The 14,051-nt window shown below is 36.8% G+C and overlaps 1 protein-coding gene across 3 annotated transcripts; it reads left to right on the top strand.

Annotated features, from left to right (window-relative positions):
- The first annotated feature begins 501 nt into the window (after positions 1-501).
- LOC120011403 (CRM-domain containing factor CFM2, chloroplastic) lies at positions 502-10,991 on the top strand. 3 transcript variants are annotated; one of them, XM_038862511.1, is made up of 14 exons: positions 504-1,268; positions 2,062-2,578; positions 2,655-2,785; positions 3,916-4,227; positions 4,312-4,468; positions 4,609-4,901; positions 5,379-5,438; positions 5,541-5,597; positions 5,690-5,794; positions 7,305-7,487; positions 8,102-8,284; positions 9,764-10,013; positions 10,235-10,365; positions 10,452-10,991. In XM_038862511.1, exons 1-14 carry the CDS (start codon positions 573-575, stop codon positions 10,692-10,694), a joined length of 3,318 nt encoding a protein of 1,105 aa, XP_038718439.1. In that variant the 5' UTR covers positions 504-572; the 3' UTR covers positions 10,695-10,991. The 3 variants fall into 3 exon arrangements, 2 of the variants coding, with proteins under 2 accessions (XP_038718439.1, XP_038718440.1); XR_005471017.1 differs by lacking the exon at positions 10,452-10,991 and having other exon boundaries at positions 502-1,268; positions 9,882-10,013; XM_038862512.1 differs by lacking the exon at positions 8,102-8,284.
- The last annotated feature ends 3,060 nt before the right edge of the window (positions 10,992-14,051 follow it).

Below are 14,051 nucleotides of genomic sequence, written 5' to 3'. Positions count from 1 at the left end.
AGTAATAACTAACTACTTGAGAAAGAGAGTCTTGCACTCTTAATAACTACTTGAGAGAGTATCAAGTATTGAACACTCCTCCATTGATAGTATACTGACTTGAGCGTCGGAGAAATCCCTAAAAATCTATTTGATGCACGCTTAAGTGTTCTATTGTGCAAGTCATCTAAAGAGACACTTTCTTACGTCAGTCCTACCACCTGATACATCACCAGAACCGAGTCAGTTTTGAACGTCATTTGATACATCATCAAAACCGAGTCAATTATGAACGTCATGTGTATCATAGTCAAGACTCGAGATAGGAATATTGATTTACTTTATGAATTAGAGAGATGCAATTTGCGTTTGTGCCATTTGTTCATGCTACTAGTACTACCTTAAAGGATTGCGGTTATTTTTGGTCGCCAAGAATAAGTGAAAATAAAATTTTATTTTTTTTTAAAAAAAAAAATCTAGTCACGCACTAATCGCGTGACCGAAGATCCATCCATTACCCTGTGAACAGTTTTATGGTGGAGACGAGATAGCCGATAAGCCGTCATCTTTGTCAGTGGTTACTCTGATGAGAGATGTTGATTTCTGTCGGCCATCTTCATCCTTCTCTACCACCTAAGACTACCGCAGACCTCTCTCTTCAACCCTTCACTGTCCCCAAACCCCTAATCCTACGAAAACTTTCAAAGTACTCCAAACCACTTATCCGGAGCTCCGCATCCGATACCCATTCCCGAACCCTCCCTCATTCCGCCATCCACCGCATTGCCGAGAAGCTGCGCTCCCTCGGCTTCACCGAAACCCCAACCTCCAAAACTGGACTCGAGTCCAAAGGGGAAGAGAATTCCGCTGGAGAGATATTTATCCCTTTGCCCGAGAAATTGCCCAAACCACGGGTAGGGCGCACGCTTGACCCGAGCTGGAGCATGCCGGAGAACCCGGTTCCCATGCCTGGGTCAGGGACTTGGATGGCGAGGGTCAATGAGTTGAAAGGCGAGGTGAAGAGGTATAAGGAGCAGGAGAAGTTATTGGGAAAGAAGAAGGAGGAAAAACTGCCGACATTGGCGGAGTTGAAATTGTCAAAGGAGGAGCTCAGGAGGCTGCAGACGGTTGGGATTAGGTTGACGACGAAGATGAAGGTCGGGAAAGCGGGAATTACAGAGGGAATTGTGAATGGGATCCATGAGAGATGGAGGAAGGAGGAGGTGGTGAAGATTGTGTGCGAGGACTTGTGTAGGGTCAACATGAATAACACCCATAACTTACTGGAGGTATGGGGCACTTGCGATTTGGATTGTTACAGTGAATGTATATAACTGTCATGTTTCTTAGCTTTGTTATTTGTAAAGTTTTATGGATTAGGTTCACTGGAAAAATTACTTGTGTGCGCAAATTCAATTCAGCTATTTTGTTGATATTTGGATTTTGAATGAACTCAATGAGCTAAAAAAAACCCAATAAGATTAAAAATTAGAAGGAAACTGGAAGTGTTGCAATGGAAAAGGACATTAGATCCTAGAGCTTAAAACAAAGAGCTATTGTCCTAGTGGTAGCCTATATTTAGGACTTGAATTAGGACAAGGTTTGAGTCCCCTCCCAGATAATACTAATACTAATAATAAAAAAGAGACATTTTTGTGGCGGAGATGCTGTTTTGTTCTATGTGATGTTGAATCATTAACTTCTAAGACTCATATATCTGTGTTTTAGAGGTATCTTTGAATGCTAGCCTGAAATAGTTGCATCCAATGTTACTTTTTCAGTCAAATCCAGTCACGAGGCTGCCAAATTAAGATATTTTGCATTCCAACTTGCTTTAAGTTATTCAATATTTATCTTTGTCTCCTGTATTTTCTATATTTTCATCAGCTTAGCCTTAGACCACACTCAAAATCCTAATTTAGTCCACTAATTTTTTATGTGGTTTTTAAACTGTCTTGAACATGTGGTTTGTCAATTCAATTATAATGCTCTAAGCTGCTGGAATGTCAGTTCTGGCACATCTTCACTATTCAATCTTTGTTGCTGTGGTCTAATGTAGTTTTTGATTCTGAAATGTTACAGAGAAAAACGGGAGGTTTAGTTGTTTGGAGGTCTGGAAGTAAAATATTGTTGTACAGAGGGGATGATTATAAGTATCCCTACTTCTATCATAAAAATTCAACAAATGAAACTTCTCTTTTGGTGACTCCACACATGGATTATGAAAGATCCAGTGAGAATGAATACTGCTCATCCAGCACGGATGGTACATCTGCCGGACCCAGTTCCACTGACAAACTGGCTCAATCAGCCTTAATACGAGGTGTTGGTGTGCCAAATAGAGTGCGATTTCAACTGCCAGGGGAGGCAGAGCTTTCAGAAGAAGCTGACCGTTTGATAGATGGACTAGGACCACGTTTTACTGATTGGTGGGGTTATGATCCGCAACCAGTTGATGCTGATCTTCTACCTGCCATCGTTCCTGGATACAGGAGACCTTTCCGTCTTCTTCCATATGGTGTGAATCCGAAGCTAACGGGTGACGAAATGACCATATTAAGGAGACTTGGACGGCCCCTACCTTGTCATTTTGCACTAGGTCTGTTTGATTTCCAATTTCATTTCATACATGATTCTGGATAATGTCTCTTCCACTTACTTTTCCTTTGCATCAGGTAGAAATAGGAAACATCAAGGATTGGCTACCGCCATTATCAAACTATGGGAAAAATGTGAGGTTGCCAAGATAGCAGTTAAGAGAGGAGTACAGAATACTAATAGTGAGATGATGGCTGAGGAGTTAAAGGTTAGGGACAGTTTTAAAATTTTCTCTTTTCTGTATGCTGTTATGTGTCTATGTGATAGTGGCTCATCAAAACTTTGGTTGTGTAAAAAATTATTTTGGATGCATCTTTAAGCTTGTGTAGGCTGATCTTGTTGTTATATAAGAAAAACTATAAGTTGAGTAGCTCGAGCAAATGTTTACTTAACCATTCTTATTGATAGCACTCTGTATACTCTTCCCTAGTCTTATCTTACACGAGGCAAAGGATTGAATCACATAAAAAATTTCGTCTCTTGGATAGCACATAAGATTCACTTTGCATACTCATTTAGTGCCAGTTAAAATTCTGAAGTTTTGTCAACATTCTATTGTTTAGATTTCACATTTATCCTTTTCTCATATGTTTATGCTTAGTGGTTTCAAAACTTTACACACCTCCTTCTACATTGTCATGCCTTCGAGTGTACATTCACGAATGTACTCTTTTAATCATAAATCAGCAAATCCGAAAAATGAGACCTAATACATGCACTGCCATTAATTTAACAAAATTTATCGGAAGAAAAAAGAAGGAACTTTCAGGTTGGGAATTGGGAACATCTCACAAGGGGAAGTGACACTATCAGGTCATGGTTGAACAAGGCAAAACATGCAGGTTCTTACATACACTGATACACTATAATAATGGGATTTTTTTTTTATCTGAATCACTCTTGGCCATCAGCTAGGCAATCCCAAAATGTATTTGAAGCATCTTAGATACCGTGTTATGTTTACAATTCGTCCTTATATGCTTATTTTGTTTATTTATCAGAAATTTTCTTTTCATATTTCTCATTGTTGGAACCAAAGTTTGATTACCTATTATTTAACCATTTTGTCTCTGTAGCCTCAGCAATATTCTAATATTTTTATAGATTGTTTATGCAGCTTCTTCACAAAATTGGAACCAAAGTTTGATTACCTATTATTTAGCTATTTTGTCTCTGTAGCCTCAGCAATATTCTACTAGTTTTATAGATTGTTTATGCAGCTTCTTCCTTTTTATGAATTAATTTATTATTATTACAATTTTTTTCAATAATTTCGTGTTATGCATGGGAAAAAACACAAACTCTTTAAACTGATTTACATGGTTCAAATTGTCGCAGTGGCTGACCGGAGGAACACTAATTGCAAGAGATAGGGAATTTATTGTATTATACAGGGGAAAGGATTTCCTACCCCCTGCAGTTTCCCTTGCAATTGAGGAGCGGAGAATGGTTGGAGTGCAAAAAGAGAAACAGATGTCTGAGCACTTAGAATCAGGTATGACTGCACAGGAGTTTGACGTTAGAAATGTTGAGAGTGGTTCTGAAGTCGAACTTGATGAGGCCAACAACGAGAGAACTATTATTTTGGAACAAAGAAAGACAAGGTCCACTGAGGAAACTATCAAAACGACCAGTCTCAAGTTGTCCATGGTATGATCTTATTATTTTGCCACAGCTTTTTGATTTCTTGTTAGAGTTTTATTTGTCTTCTCACCCAGCATACTGTTCTAACAGGCATTAGAAAAGAAGACAAAGGCAGAGAAACTTCTAGCAGAGCTGGAAAAGGCTGATCGCTCCGGAAAACCGGAAATAGATAAAGAAGGTATTACTGAAGAAGAAAGATATATGCTTAGGCGGGTTGGCTTGAGAATGAAGCCTTTTCTACTAATGGGTGAGTAATGCAATATAGCAGAAGGCTTTTCAACTTGAGAAGTCTATTCTCCATGTATCTGAAGAGTAAATTTGAAGACCCATCAGAAATCGGGTTTCTATCCCTTCGAGCCCTGATTGGTATTTTTTTTTTCCTTTTAGGTAGACGAGGGGTTTTTGATGGAACAGTTGAAAACATGCATCTTCACTGGAAGTATAGGGAACTTGTGAAGATAATATGTAAAGAGAAAAGTACTAAAGCCATTCATCAAGTAGCACGGTCCTTGGAGACAGAAAGTGGTGGGATATTAGTTGCTGTTGAAAGAGTAAATAGGTGTTATGGTATCATTATGTATCGTGGAAAGAATTATACACGACCTTCTCGATTGAGACCTTCAACACTGCTAAGCAAGAGGCAAGCAATGAAGCGTTCTAAAGAGGCTCAGCGGCATGAGGTAAATTTTACTTTCATCTCTTCCATTTGCATCTTTGTTTTGATGGTCTAATAATTCAATCGCATAATAATTGTTTGACAAGTGAAAGTGTTAAGTGTTAAATTTGCAAAGTAAATCTGTTGATTGAAGAACAGTTTTTGTTAGTGTTCAATTCACTTCTAATGGCCTGTACTGACTACTGAGGATTTTTACTTGGTTAATTGGTGTGGCTTACAACAACTTTCATGATATGTGGATCATTAAATCTTTCTGTATGCATTAGGAAAGATTGAAAAGTGTAGGAAAAATAGTACTAGGAAGGACGAAGGAGGTATAAGAGAAGGGAAGGGGTCCTTATATTCATTTTGCTGGTTCCCAATTTCTTTTCCTTCTTACTCGAACATGAATTTTTTACCTTTTCTAAAGATTGTTGACCTGATGTGATAATTCATGCCCTTTAAAACTGAGGCCCTTTGTTCTTGATGTTTGATATTGCAGTCTCTGAAACTTCATGTTTTGAAGCTTACCAGGAACATAAGCGAATTGAAACTTCAGTTGGTGAGCTATCTCGTGTTTGTTTCCTTTGCTTCTTCTTTAATATAAATCTCTCCCCATCTTGACTCATTAATTGAGGTACATTATGTTGTGATTTTGACGCAGGATGAGGACATGGAGGCGCAAAATATGCAATCAATTGATGAGTCAACATCACAGCTTGTGAGCTAACTCATTCTTCTCCCCCCTTTTATCTTGCCGTTGTGTGACCAAGTAAAATTTGCACTGAAGTTAATTTTATGGTTCTATCATAGGTCAAAGAGGAGATTAGCAGCATGCAGGCAGCTGAAGATGCTCAATCAGATATTGAGCTTATGGCTGGTCATCAATCTTCTTCAGAACTTCCCGAGGTTGAGGAGGTTAGGAGTATTCTGATGTTAGTACCAAATTGGTTGAACTATTATTATTACTTGTATTAAAGTTCGTGCGAAGATATTTTGTTCATTCTGGATACATATGCAAACACATGCAATAATTGCATAGTTTAAGTCAACATAGAAATTCTAGAGGCATATCCTTTTGGTAGAAGGCTAGAAGCTCATTGCTAGATGCCGTTTTGATTTTACCTGAATTATTATTATTAATATCCTCTGTGTGTTATTAAGGGTGCAAAGGTCCTCCTATTGCCTTAGACGCAAGGCGGACACAAGGCGTGCGCCTGAATGAAGCAAGGTGCAAATATAGTAAATTAAATAATAATAATGGAGAATTATGTTGTCCCTTCCAATTTCCTTCTACAAACTCCAAAGCATCTGAACAAAGAAACAACTTAATTTAGAAAAGAAAACATTATGACGGGGTCGGAGACTTAATAGGAGATAGAGAGTGATAGAGAATTAGAAATAGTCGAAGAATAAAATTAATAATTTGGATAAATTTGGCCAATAAATATTTTTATCTTCAGAAACTTGATAGAAGAGGGAAGAAGAGAAAGGATAAAAGAAAATAGAAGGGAGGAGAACAAAAGGGATAAAAGAAAATAGGAGAAGAAAAGTAGGAATACATGAGAATAGACTGAGAGAGAGAGATTTCATAAGTAGATATAAATTACCTGGTATGTTGAGAGTCGTTGCAGTTATGTTGTGACACCAATCGATGTCTTTTTTCGATACGGTTTGTTGTACGAGAGCATCAGAATGTTTCAATCGATTTGCTCTTCTTTTAACCTAAATCCTTCCCGGGCTGCTTTTCTTTTACTGGCCTTTCACTTCCAATCATGGTCCAAGTTCAAAATATATGTCTGGGCTCCACTTTAACATTGAAATTAATCCTACTAATGGAAAATAAGTCGAGGCAAGTGCCTCAGTCATGTGAACATCGTTCGTGAATCCCACATCAGTGGATTCAGGTTCCAAGTTGCAGTATATAAGTGGGTCAATCCAAACATTAGTCAACCGGTTTTCTAGTGGGTAGTTAGGGTTTGCTTGTTGCTGGGCTTGGGCCTGGATTTACATCAGAGCAGGTTTCGAAAACACGTGTCAGTTGAGGCCCGGAGGGGTAGCAGCGGCGTGTCGTAGAGGGTGTGAATGATGTGAACATCGTTCGTGAATCCCACATCGGTGGATTCAGGTTCCAAGTTGCAGTATATAAGTGGGTCAATCCTAACATTAGTCAACCGGTTTTCTAGTAGGTAGTTAGGGTCTGCTTGTTGCTGGGCTTGGGCCTGGATTTACATCACTCAGTGCCCTAGTGCCTGACGTGAGGCGCACGCCTCAATGTGCCTGGACATAAGGCTGTGCCTGAGGACCTACTGAGGCGCTAGGGCTGCGCACTTTTAATAACACCATATCATCATCATTATAGTTATTGGTAAATGAAGTTTCATGTCAAGGGTTATTTTTTTAATGATGATTTGCATCATTACTGAAGGTTAAAGACAAACATGTAGCTGATTCAACTTCGCCAGACTTGAATGATGGCATGAATGTGACATTCGAAAGTCTACAAGCTACTCAACAGGATCAGACTGATACAGCTTCTATGCGTGATGTCAGTGAGATTAGCAAGGCTGAACCAGCATTTTCGTGTCAATCAATAAGAAAGGAGACCCATGTAAGTGAATTTATTGTTATGAATGGGAAAGGTGGGGCAGTTGGCTCTATTTGTTTCACTTATGTTATGCATGGTAGTTTATACTATAAAATAATAAAACTTCGGCTCAACTTCAACCTTTTACTGTCGAAGTTTTAAATAATTAATAACATTAAGCCTTTTAGTTCTACTTTCTAACCATTTCGTAATTAGAGCTTTAATACAAACTTTTGGGGTTGGCTACATGAATCCATAAGAAAAATTAGTTGAATCTTGGTGAGCATAGACAGAGTCGATACACCTGCTAGATCAGAATGTAACAGGAAAACGTATGCTGTGTTTTTCATGCCTCATGATGCGATCCAAATCATTAGTAAAGTTACAATATACCTGTTGCTACTCTGATGGATTTCTAAAAGTGATATATACCCAAGTGGCCACACCTTGGAATTGGATTTTAACCTTTTGAAAAAAAATGGCCAGATTGTCACAACTTTGCCATTAGTTTGCTTCCCTCCATTCTTGTTGGCAGTGCCTTTAATAACACCATATCATCAACATTATAGTTGTTCTTGGTAAATGAAGTTTCATATCAAGGGTTATGTTTTTAATGGTGATTTGCATTATTACTGAAGGTTCAAGACAAACATGTAGCTGATTCAACTTCACCAGATTTAAATAATGGCATGAATGTGACATTCGAAAGTCTACGAGCCACTCAACAGGATGAGACTAATACAGCTTCTATGCGTGATGTGAGTGAGATTAGCAAGGCCAAACCAGCATTTTCGTGTCAATCAATAAGCAAGGAGACCCATGTAAGTGAATTTTTTGTTATGAATGGGAAAGGTGGGCAGTTGGCTCTATTTGTTTCGCTTATGTTATGTATGGTAGTTTATATTATAAAATAATAAAGCTTCGGTTCAACTTCAACCTTTTAATGTCGAAGTTTAAAATAATTGATAACATTAAGCCTTTTAGTTCTACTTCTAACCTTTTCGTAATTAGAGCTTTAATACCAAACTTTTGGGGTTGGCTACATGAATCCATGAGAAAAATTAGTTGAATCTCGATGAGGATAGACATAGTCAATACACCTGCTACATCAGAATGGAACAGGAAAACTTATGCTGTGTTTTTCATACCTCATGACGCGATCCAAATCATTAGTAAAGTTACAATATACCTATTGCTACTCTGATGGATTTCTAAAAGTCATATATAGTATATACCCAAATGACCACACCTTGGATTTTTACCTTTTGAAAAAAAGATGGCCAGATTGTCACAACTTTGCCATTAGGTTCCTTCCCTCCATTCTTGTTGGCAGTGCCTTTTAAGTTTCAAATCTAGCATACATACCCCGTCCTCACAACATGTTAATGTAGCTATGTTGTCACAGGTACTATATCTTTAAATAACTTCTAAATTTTAAGCAATTTTACAATAGACAACATGATATGAGACAATATGGATAAAAGATTTAAAAATTAGTATTCTCTAAGATTTAGAAATTGGGAGTGGTAAAAAATGATATTAAGACAAATAACATTATAAAAAAATTGTGACAGGCAAACATGTGACCTAGTGGTAGAGTTGCAAGGGTGTAACCTAGAGATTACATGTCAATTTTGGGAATCAACCTCTCCACATATTAGGTGGGGGTAAGATCGGACATCTTGCATATCCCTGATACTGTCCGTTGCGCGGCCTATCTTTTTATTACTTCCATCTAGTCTTTTTCAGCTCCCTTTCCCTTTCCTGTCTAGCATCTCCTTGAATTTTCTCCACTTTTTGCGACAGAGCACCAACATCTCTACGCAACATGCATGCCCAAACTATCATATATGGCATTTTTAAATTTTATCTTTGATTAGTGCTACCTATTCATTATATAAAATGACATTTTTCTTCACAGTCTTGTTTTGCCATACATCCATTGCAACATTTTAATCTCTACTGCATTCATCTTTTCAGTATGTTACCTCTTAACGGCCTAACATTCTGTGGTATTATTGTGGGACATATATCAAAACTGTAGAAGTTATCCTTTAGCTGGGTAGAGTTCGAGTTCCTTCTGAACTTCTTACCTTTTCTTGTCAGTCCATTCTACTTGGTCTGATCAAAGTTTCTGAATTTTTTTTGCTTTCGCTTTCTTTAATGTTCCTTCTTAATTGAGGAAATGCTCAATTTTTCTTCCTCGATCAATTCAGCCAGTATTGTTAAGTGCTTTTCATGTTGTGACTTTACTTTGCTCTATTAAGTTCCTCATTTGGTATTGATCATCTGGGTTTCAGTCAGAAGGAATGAGAGATTCTGCCATTGGGGATGCTCAGCATTGTGGTTCTGACAATAATGCAATGTTTTCATCAGATGAATCAACCAGAAATAAGATGGAACCTCTTTTTTCTGCAGTTGAGAAGAATAAGTCCATGGAGGGTAAGCTAATTGAGATCCCTTCCACTAGTGTACGTCTTTCCAACAGAGAGAGATTGATTTTACGCAAGCAAGCCCTCAAGATGAAGAAACGCCCACCTTTTGCAGTAGGTGAAGTCTACTTCCCGTAATAGTTTACAGTGTTCTCTCTTTCTTACTATCTTTTATTCAATTGTTTTTCTACTTCCCATAATAGAAAAACAATGGAACTCATTATTTGTGGTATATGTTATGTTGTAAAGTTTGTGAAACAAATGTGCCCCCACTCTCTTTTTCTTAAAGAGAGAAATTACACATTGGAGCTCACTATTTATGGTAAAATTACTGAGCAGGTAGGAGTAACATTGTTACTGGTGTTGCAAAAGCAATTAAGTTTCACTTTCAGAGGAATCCTCTAGCCATAGTGAATATTAAAGGCAGAGCTAAAGGTACCTCAGTTCAGGAGGTTGTTTTTAAACTGGAGGTACGGGTGATTCGTTTTTATTTGGAGTTCCATTAAAGCTACTGCAAATCGTGTATTAAATCTGTTTTCTTCTGTTAACTTCACAGAAAGCAACAGGTGGAGTTTTAGTCTCTCAAGAGCCTAGCAAAGTCATTATTTACAGGGGCTGGGGTGCAGATGATGTATCCGAGCACAAGAAAAAGGATGTTAATGATGTGTGGAGACCATTAGTGAACCGAAAGCATGGAATACGGCCGGCCATCTCCTCTGAACTTCTGGCAGCAATCAGACTTGAATGTGGCCTGCAGAATAAGGAAGAGTTCAAAGCAAATCCCGGGGCCGCAAGTTGAAGGTGTGTCAATGGTACAGCTACAACTGTTTATCCAGTTTAGTCTTCTACTACAGAATGCTTCTTGAGCGGCAATGTGTTAGCTGAAACAGAAAAATATGGGAGTTGATTAAATTATTAGTAGATTCCACCCTTTCTGTTTCCTCTAATGGAGAATTGGAGATGACATTGTATATTCCATGAATTCTTTCTTTTTAGAGTTCCACCGAGCATCTCCTTTTCAAAAAGTTGTAAAATCATGAGCTTCCAAGGGTCCCTTTACAACACAGATTAATTAAAGAGGGTAGTTTATGTTAAAGCTGTTTGACAAAAAGAACTTTTCTTTGGAACAGATTAGTTTCTCACTGGTTACATGCTTATTCATGGTGTTCGTCAAATTTGTAGATAAAAATAAGGATGTTGGTGTCAAAAAGTTAATTTGGCTTTAGATTAGTGAATAAATTAAATATGTTAATTCCTTTGGAGTGAGAGGGGCACCCCAAATTTAAAATGTCATGACGTGTGGTGAAGTTTAAACTCAGTTAACGAATGTTCAAACATCTTAATTATTGGGGGTTGATTTTTCAATTATTGGGTAATTAATTCATTGATTGGTATTAAAAGTCATATGACCTTTTTTTTATATTGCAATCGAGTTGAAGTTTTAACTCAGTTAATGAATGTTCAAACATTTCAGTTATTAGAGGTTGATTTTTCAAGTATTAGGTAGTTAACTCATTGATTGGTATTAAAAGTCAAATGGCTTTTTTTAATATTGCAATCGAGGTGGTAATAATTTGAAATTTTATAAGATTAATTAAATTAAAAATTAAAACCGTCGCTTTAATCTTCTTCTTCAATCACAAAACCCTAAATTTTCAATTCAACACAATTCTCTTCGTTCGGACGTTACCATTGCCCAAATAAGAAACCCTATATCTTCTCATCGTGATCACACAAACATCACTCACATCTTCATCTTCATTATCACCGAAGATCACCGTCCAATCATATACACGTGTACCTCGCCTAACCCAACATCAAAACAACATTTTTTTGGTCGATTCTAAATTCATTCTTCTTCTTTTTTTTGGTAAATAATTGGTTTGACGGTCAATTTGGTTGCTATAATTTTTTTAAAACCCTTAGTTTTGAATTATATAGTAACAATTAAGATGCTCGAGTTCTGGTGTAATTTTTTTTTTTTGAGTTTTATAGTAACCATTAATTTGCTTGGGATTTGTTGTGAGCACACATCGTTGTAATAGTTTAGGAGCCTCAAAATTTTTTTAAAAATCATGAATATGTTGTTTTAAGCAAAATAAAATTTATTGCAAGAGAGACATAAAAAGTTTCGATTTTATGTTCGACGTTCTAGAATTTTCATGTATTTTTGTATAAGATAAAAAAAATATGATTGGACTCGTAAATCCTATCAAAACACAAAGCATGGATGAACTTGTAATCCAATCAAAACACATATTTTTCACAAGTCCAACAAAACATGCATATTAAAATACATGGTCAACTTAACATCAAACACTACACATTAATTAGGATGAAATATAGATCATATATTGGACAGTAGTTTGTGTGATAAGTTTTAGTGGCCATGTGTAATTACCGTTTACTCCCCATAGGCATATTTGATATCTCTCAGTCTTTCTAGAGAGAGAAGGGGGCCTAGAAAATTGTAGCCTTTCCTTTGTTTTCAACGCCAGTAGATGCAATCATAATGTCCTCTCTATTCTTCTTCTTCTCCATCGCCATCATTACACCCACACTCACACTGACACCAACACCACCTCCATTTCCTTTTATCATCATGACTACCAACTCCATCGTCCTTGAGACCACCCACTCCATCATCATTACCATCTTTACTCCAAACAATAAGAAGAAACCCAAAAAATTAATTAAACAAGCTGAAATACTTGAGCCTTCTGATCTTCTCGAGGAATAACACAACTTCTTCACTCAACACTGCTACCAAGACTACACGCGGGGAACTTGTTGAAGTAAGGAAGGAAGGGTCCATGTATGGTCAGTCTTACCTTTTTGAAAGTCTGGTTTTTGGGGAATCAAGCATCTCGGTCCGATTACTCATATATGTATTGATTACTCTTTAGTTACTGTGTGTGTGTGTGTGTGTGGGTATTGTATTTGCACTTGTAGAAAGTTGTTCGGATATATCTTTCTGGGTTTGCTTTTAACCTAGTAATGAAATTGAACTTACTACTTTGTTGCTACCTGGGTTGTGAAAAAATCTGTGTGCGCTTTGTTTGTTTGATATTTAAACATATATATATATATATGGATCTAGGGTTTTGGATCAAGAAATGAATAGTTCTCCTTGAGAATATGAATGGTCAATTGTCTTGGAAGTGCATATCTTCTCTTGATTTGATTTCGTACTAATATCAAATTTTTAGATGAATTTGGCCGATTAATCATTTTAAAGTAAAGTAATTTATACTTTTTGATCTATACATACATAATAATGAATCTGCATATTTATTCATCATATATAATGCTTTCTAAATTCAAATCCATCTTGAAATTGTAGACTGCATGATTGATTTACGGATTAGATGGTTGGGTGTTCTTGTTATCATCATTATCTGTTTTGACACTAGCTACTCTTAATTTCCACCCGTTCTTCTTCCTCATCATCACACACGTGTGTGTGTGTATGTTTGTATATGTATATGTATATGTATGTATGTATGTATTCTTATGACATTAGATTTTCAACTTCTACATTCAAGGTACTTCTTGTTCGACATTCTACTGGATATTGTTCTTTGATAATTTCCACCCATTATGACTGTTTAAACTTTAAAGGAGAATGCTAGGGTTTAGGCCTTTCTATTCAACTTAATGGGTTCTTTTCTCCTTCAATTCTTTCTTCATTTGGTAGTTTTCCTTATATTTGTGTTCTTTCTCCTCCTCCTCCTTCTTCTCCTTGTGATTTGTTTATATTGGAAGAGAATTCTCTTTAAATGCCACACTATCGATCTGAAAGGAACTTCGTAACAACTTCATATTTGTAGAAGTTGTTGCATTTTGATAAAATATCATACTAAAGTATATAATTTCATTCATATACATGAACATTTATAAATATGTGCGTTTGTGGGTGTTAAAAAAAAAAGTTTCTGGCAATTTAATCATGAATTATTCACCTCTAAGTACTATGTACTAGATCTTAGTTGTTGGTTCATCAAGTGCCTTATATAGAGAGGGTTTTAATATGGGAGTTCTCCAGGCAGTTCATCTTTAAATTCCAGAGCTGGTCTTTGAAGGAGATGCCCTAATAGTGGTTAGTGCTGTAGTTTCATGTTTTCCCCTTTGCCATAAAAGGAAAAGTCCCTTATAT

The sequence above is a fragment of the Tripterygium wilfordii genome, chromosome 12 (assembly GCF_013401445.1).
Source record: "Tripterygium wilfordii isolate XIE 37 chromosome 12, ASM1340144v1, whole genome shotgun sequence".
Taxonomy (NCBI): domain Eukaryota; kingdom Viridiplantae; phylum Streptophyta; class Magnoliopsida; order Celastrales; family Celastraceae; genus Tripterygium; species Tripterygium wilfordii.
The sequence above is the reverse complement of the archived record's forward strand: the minus strand, read 5'-3'. Positions and strand labels throughout refer to the sequence as shown.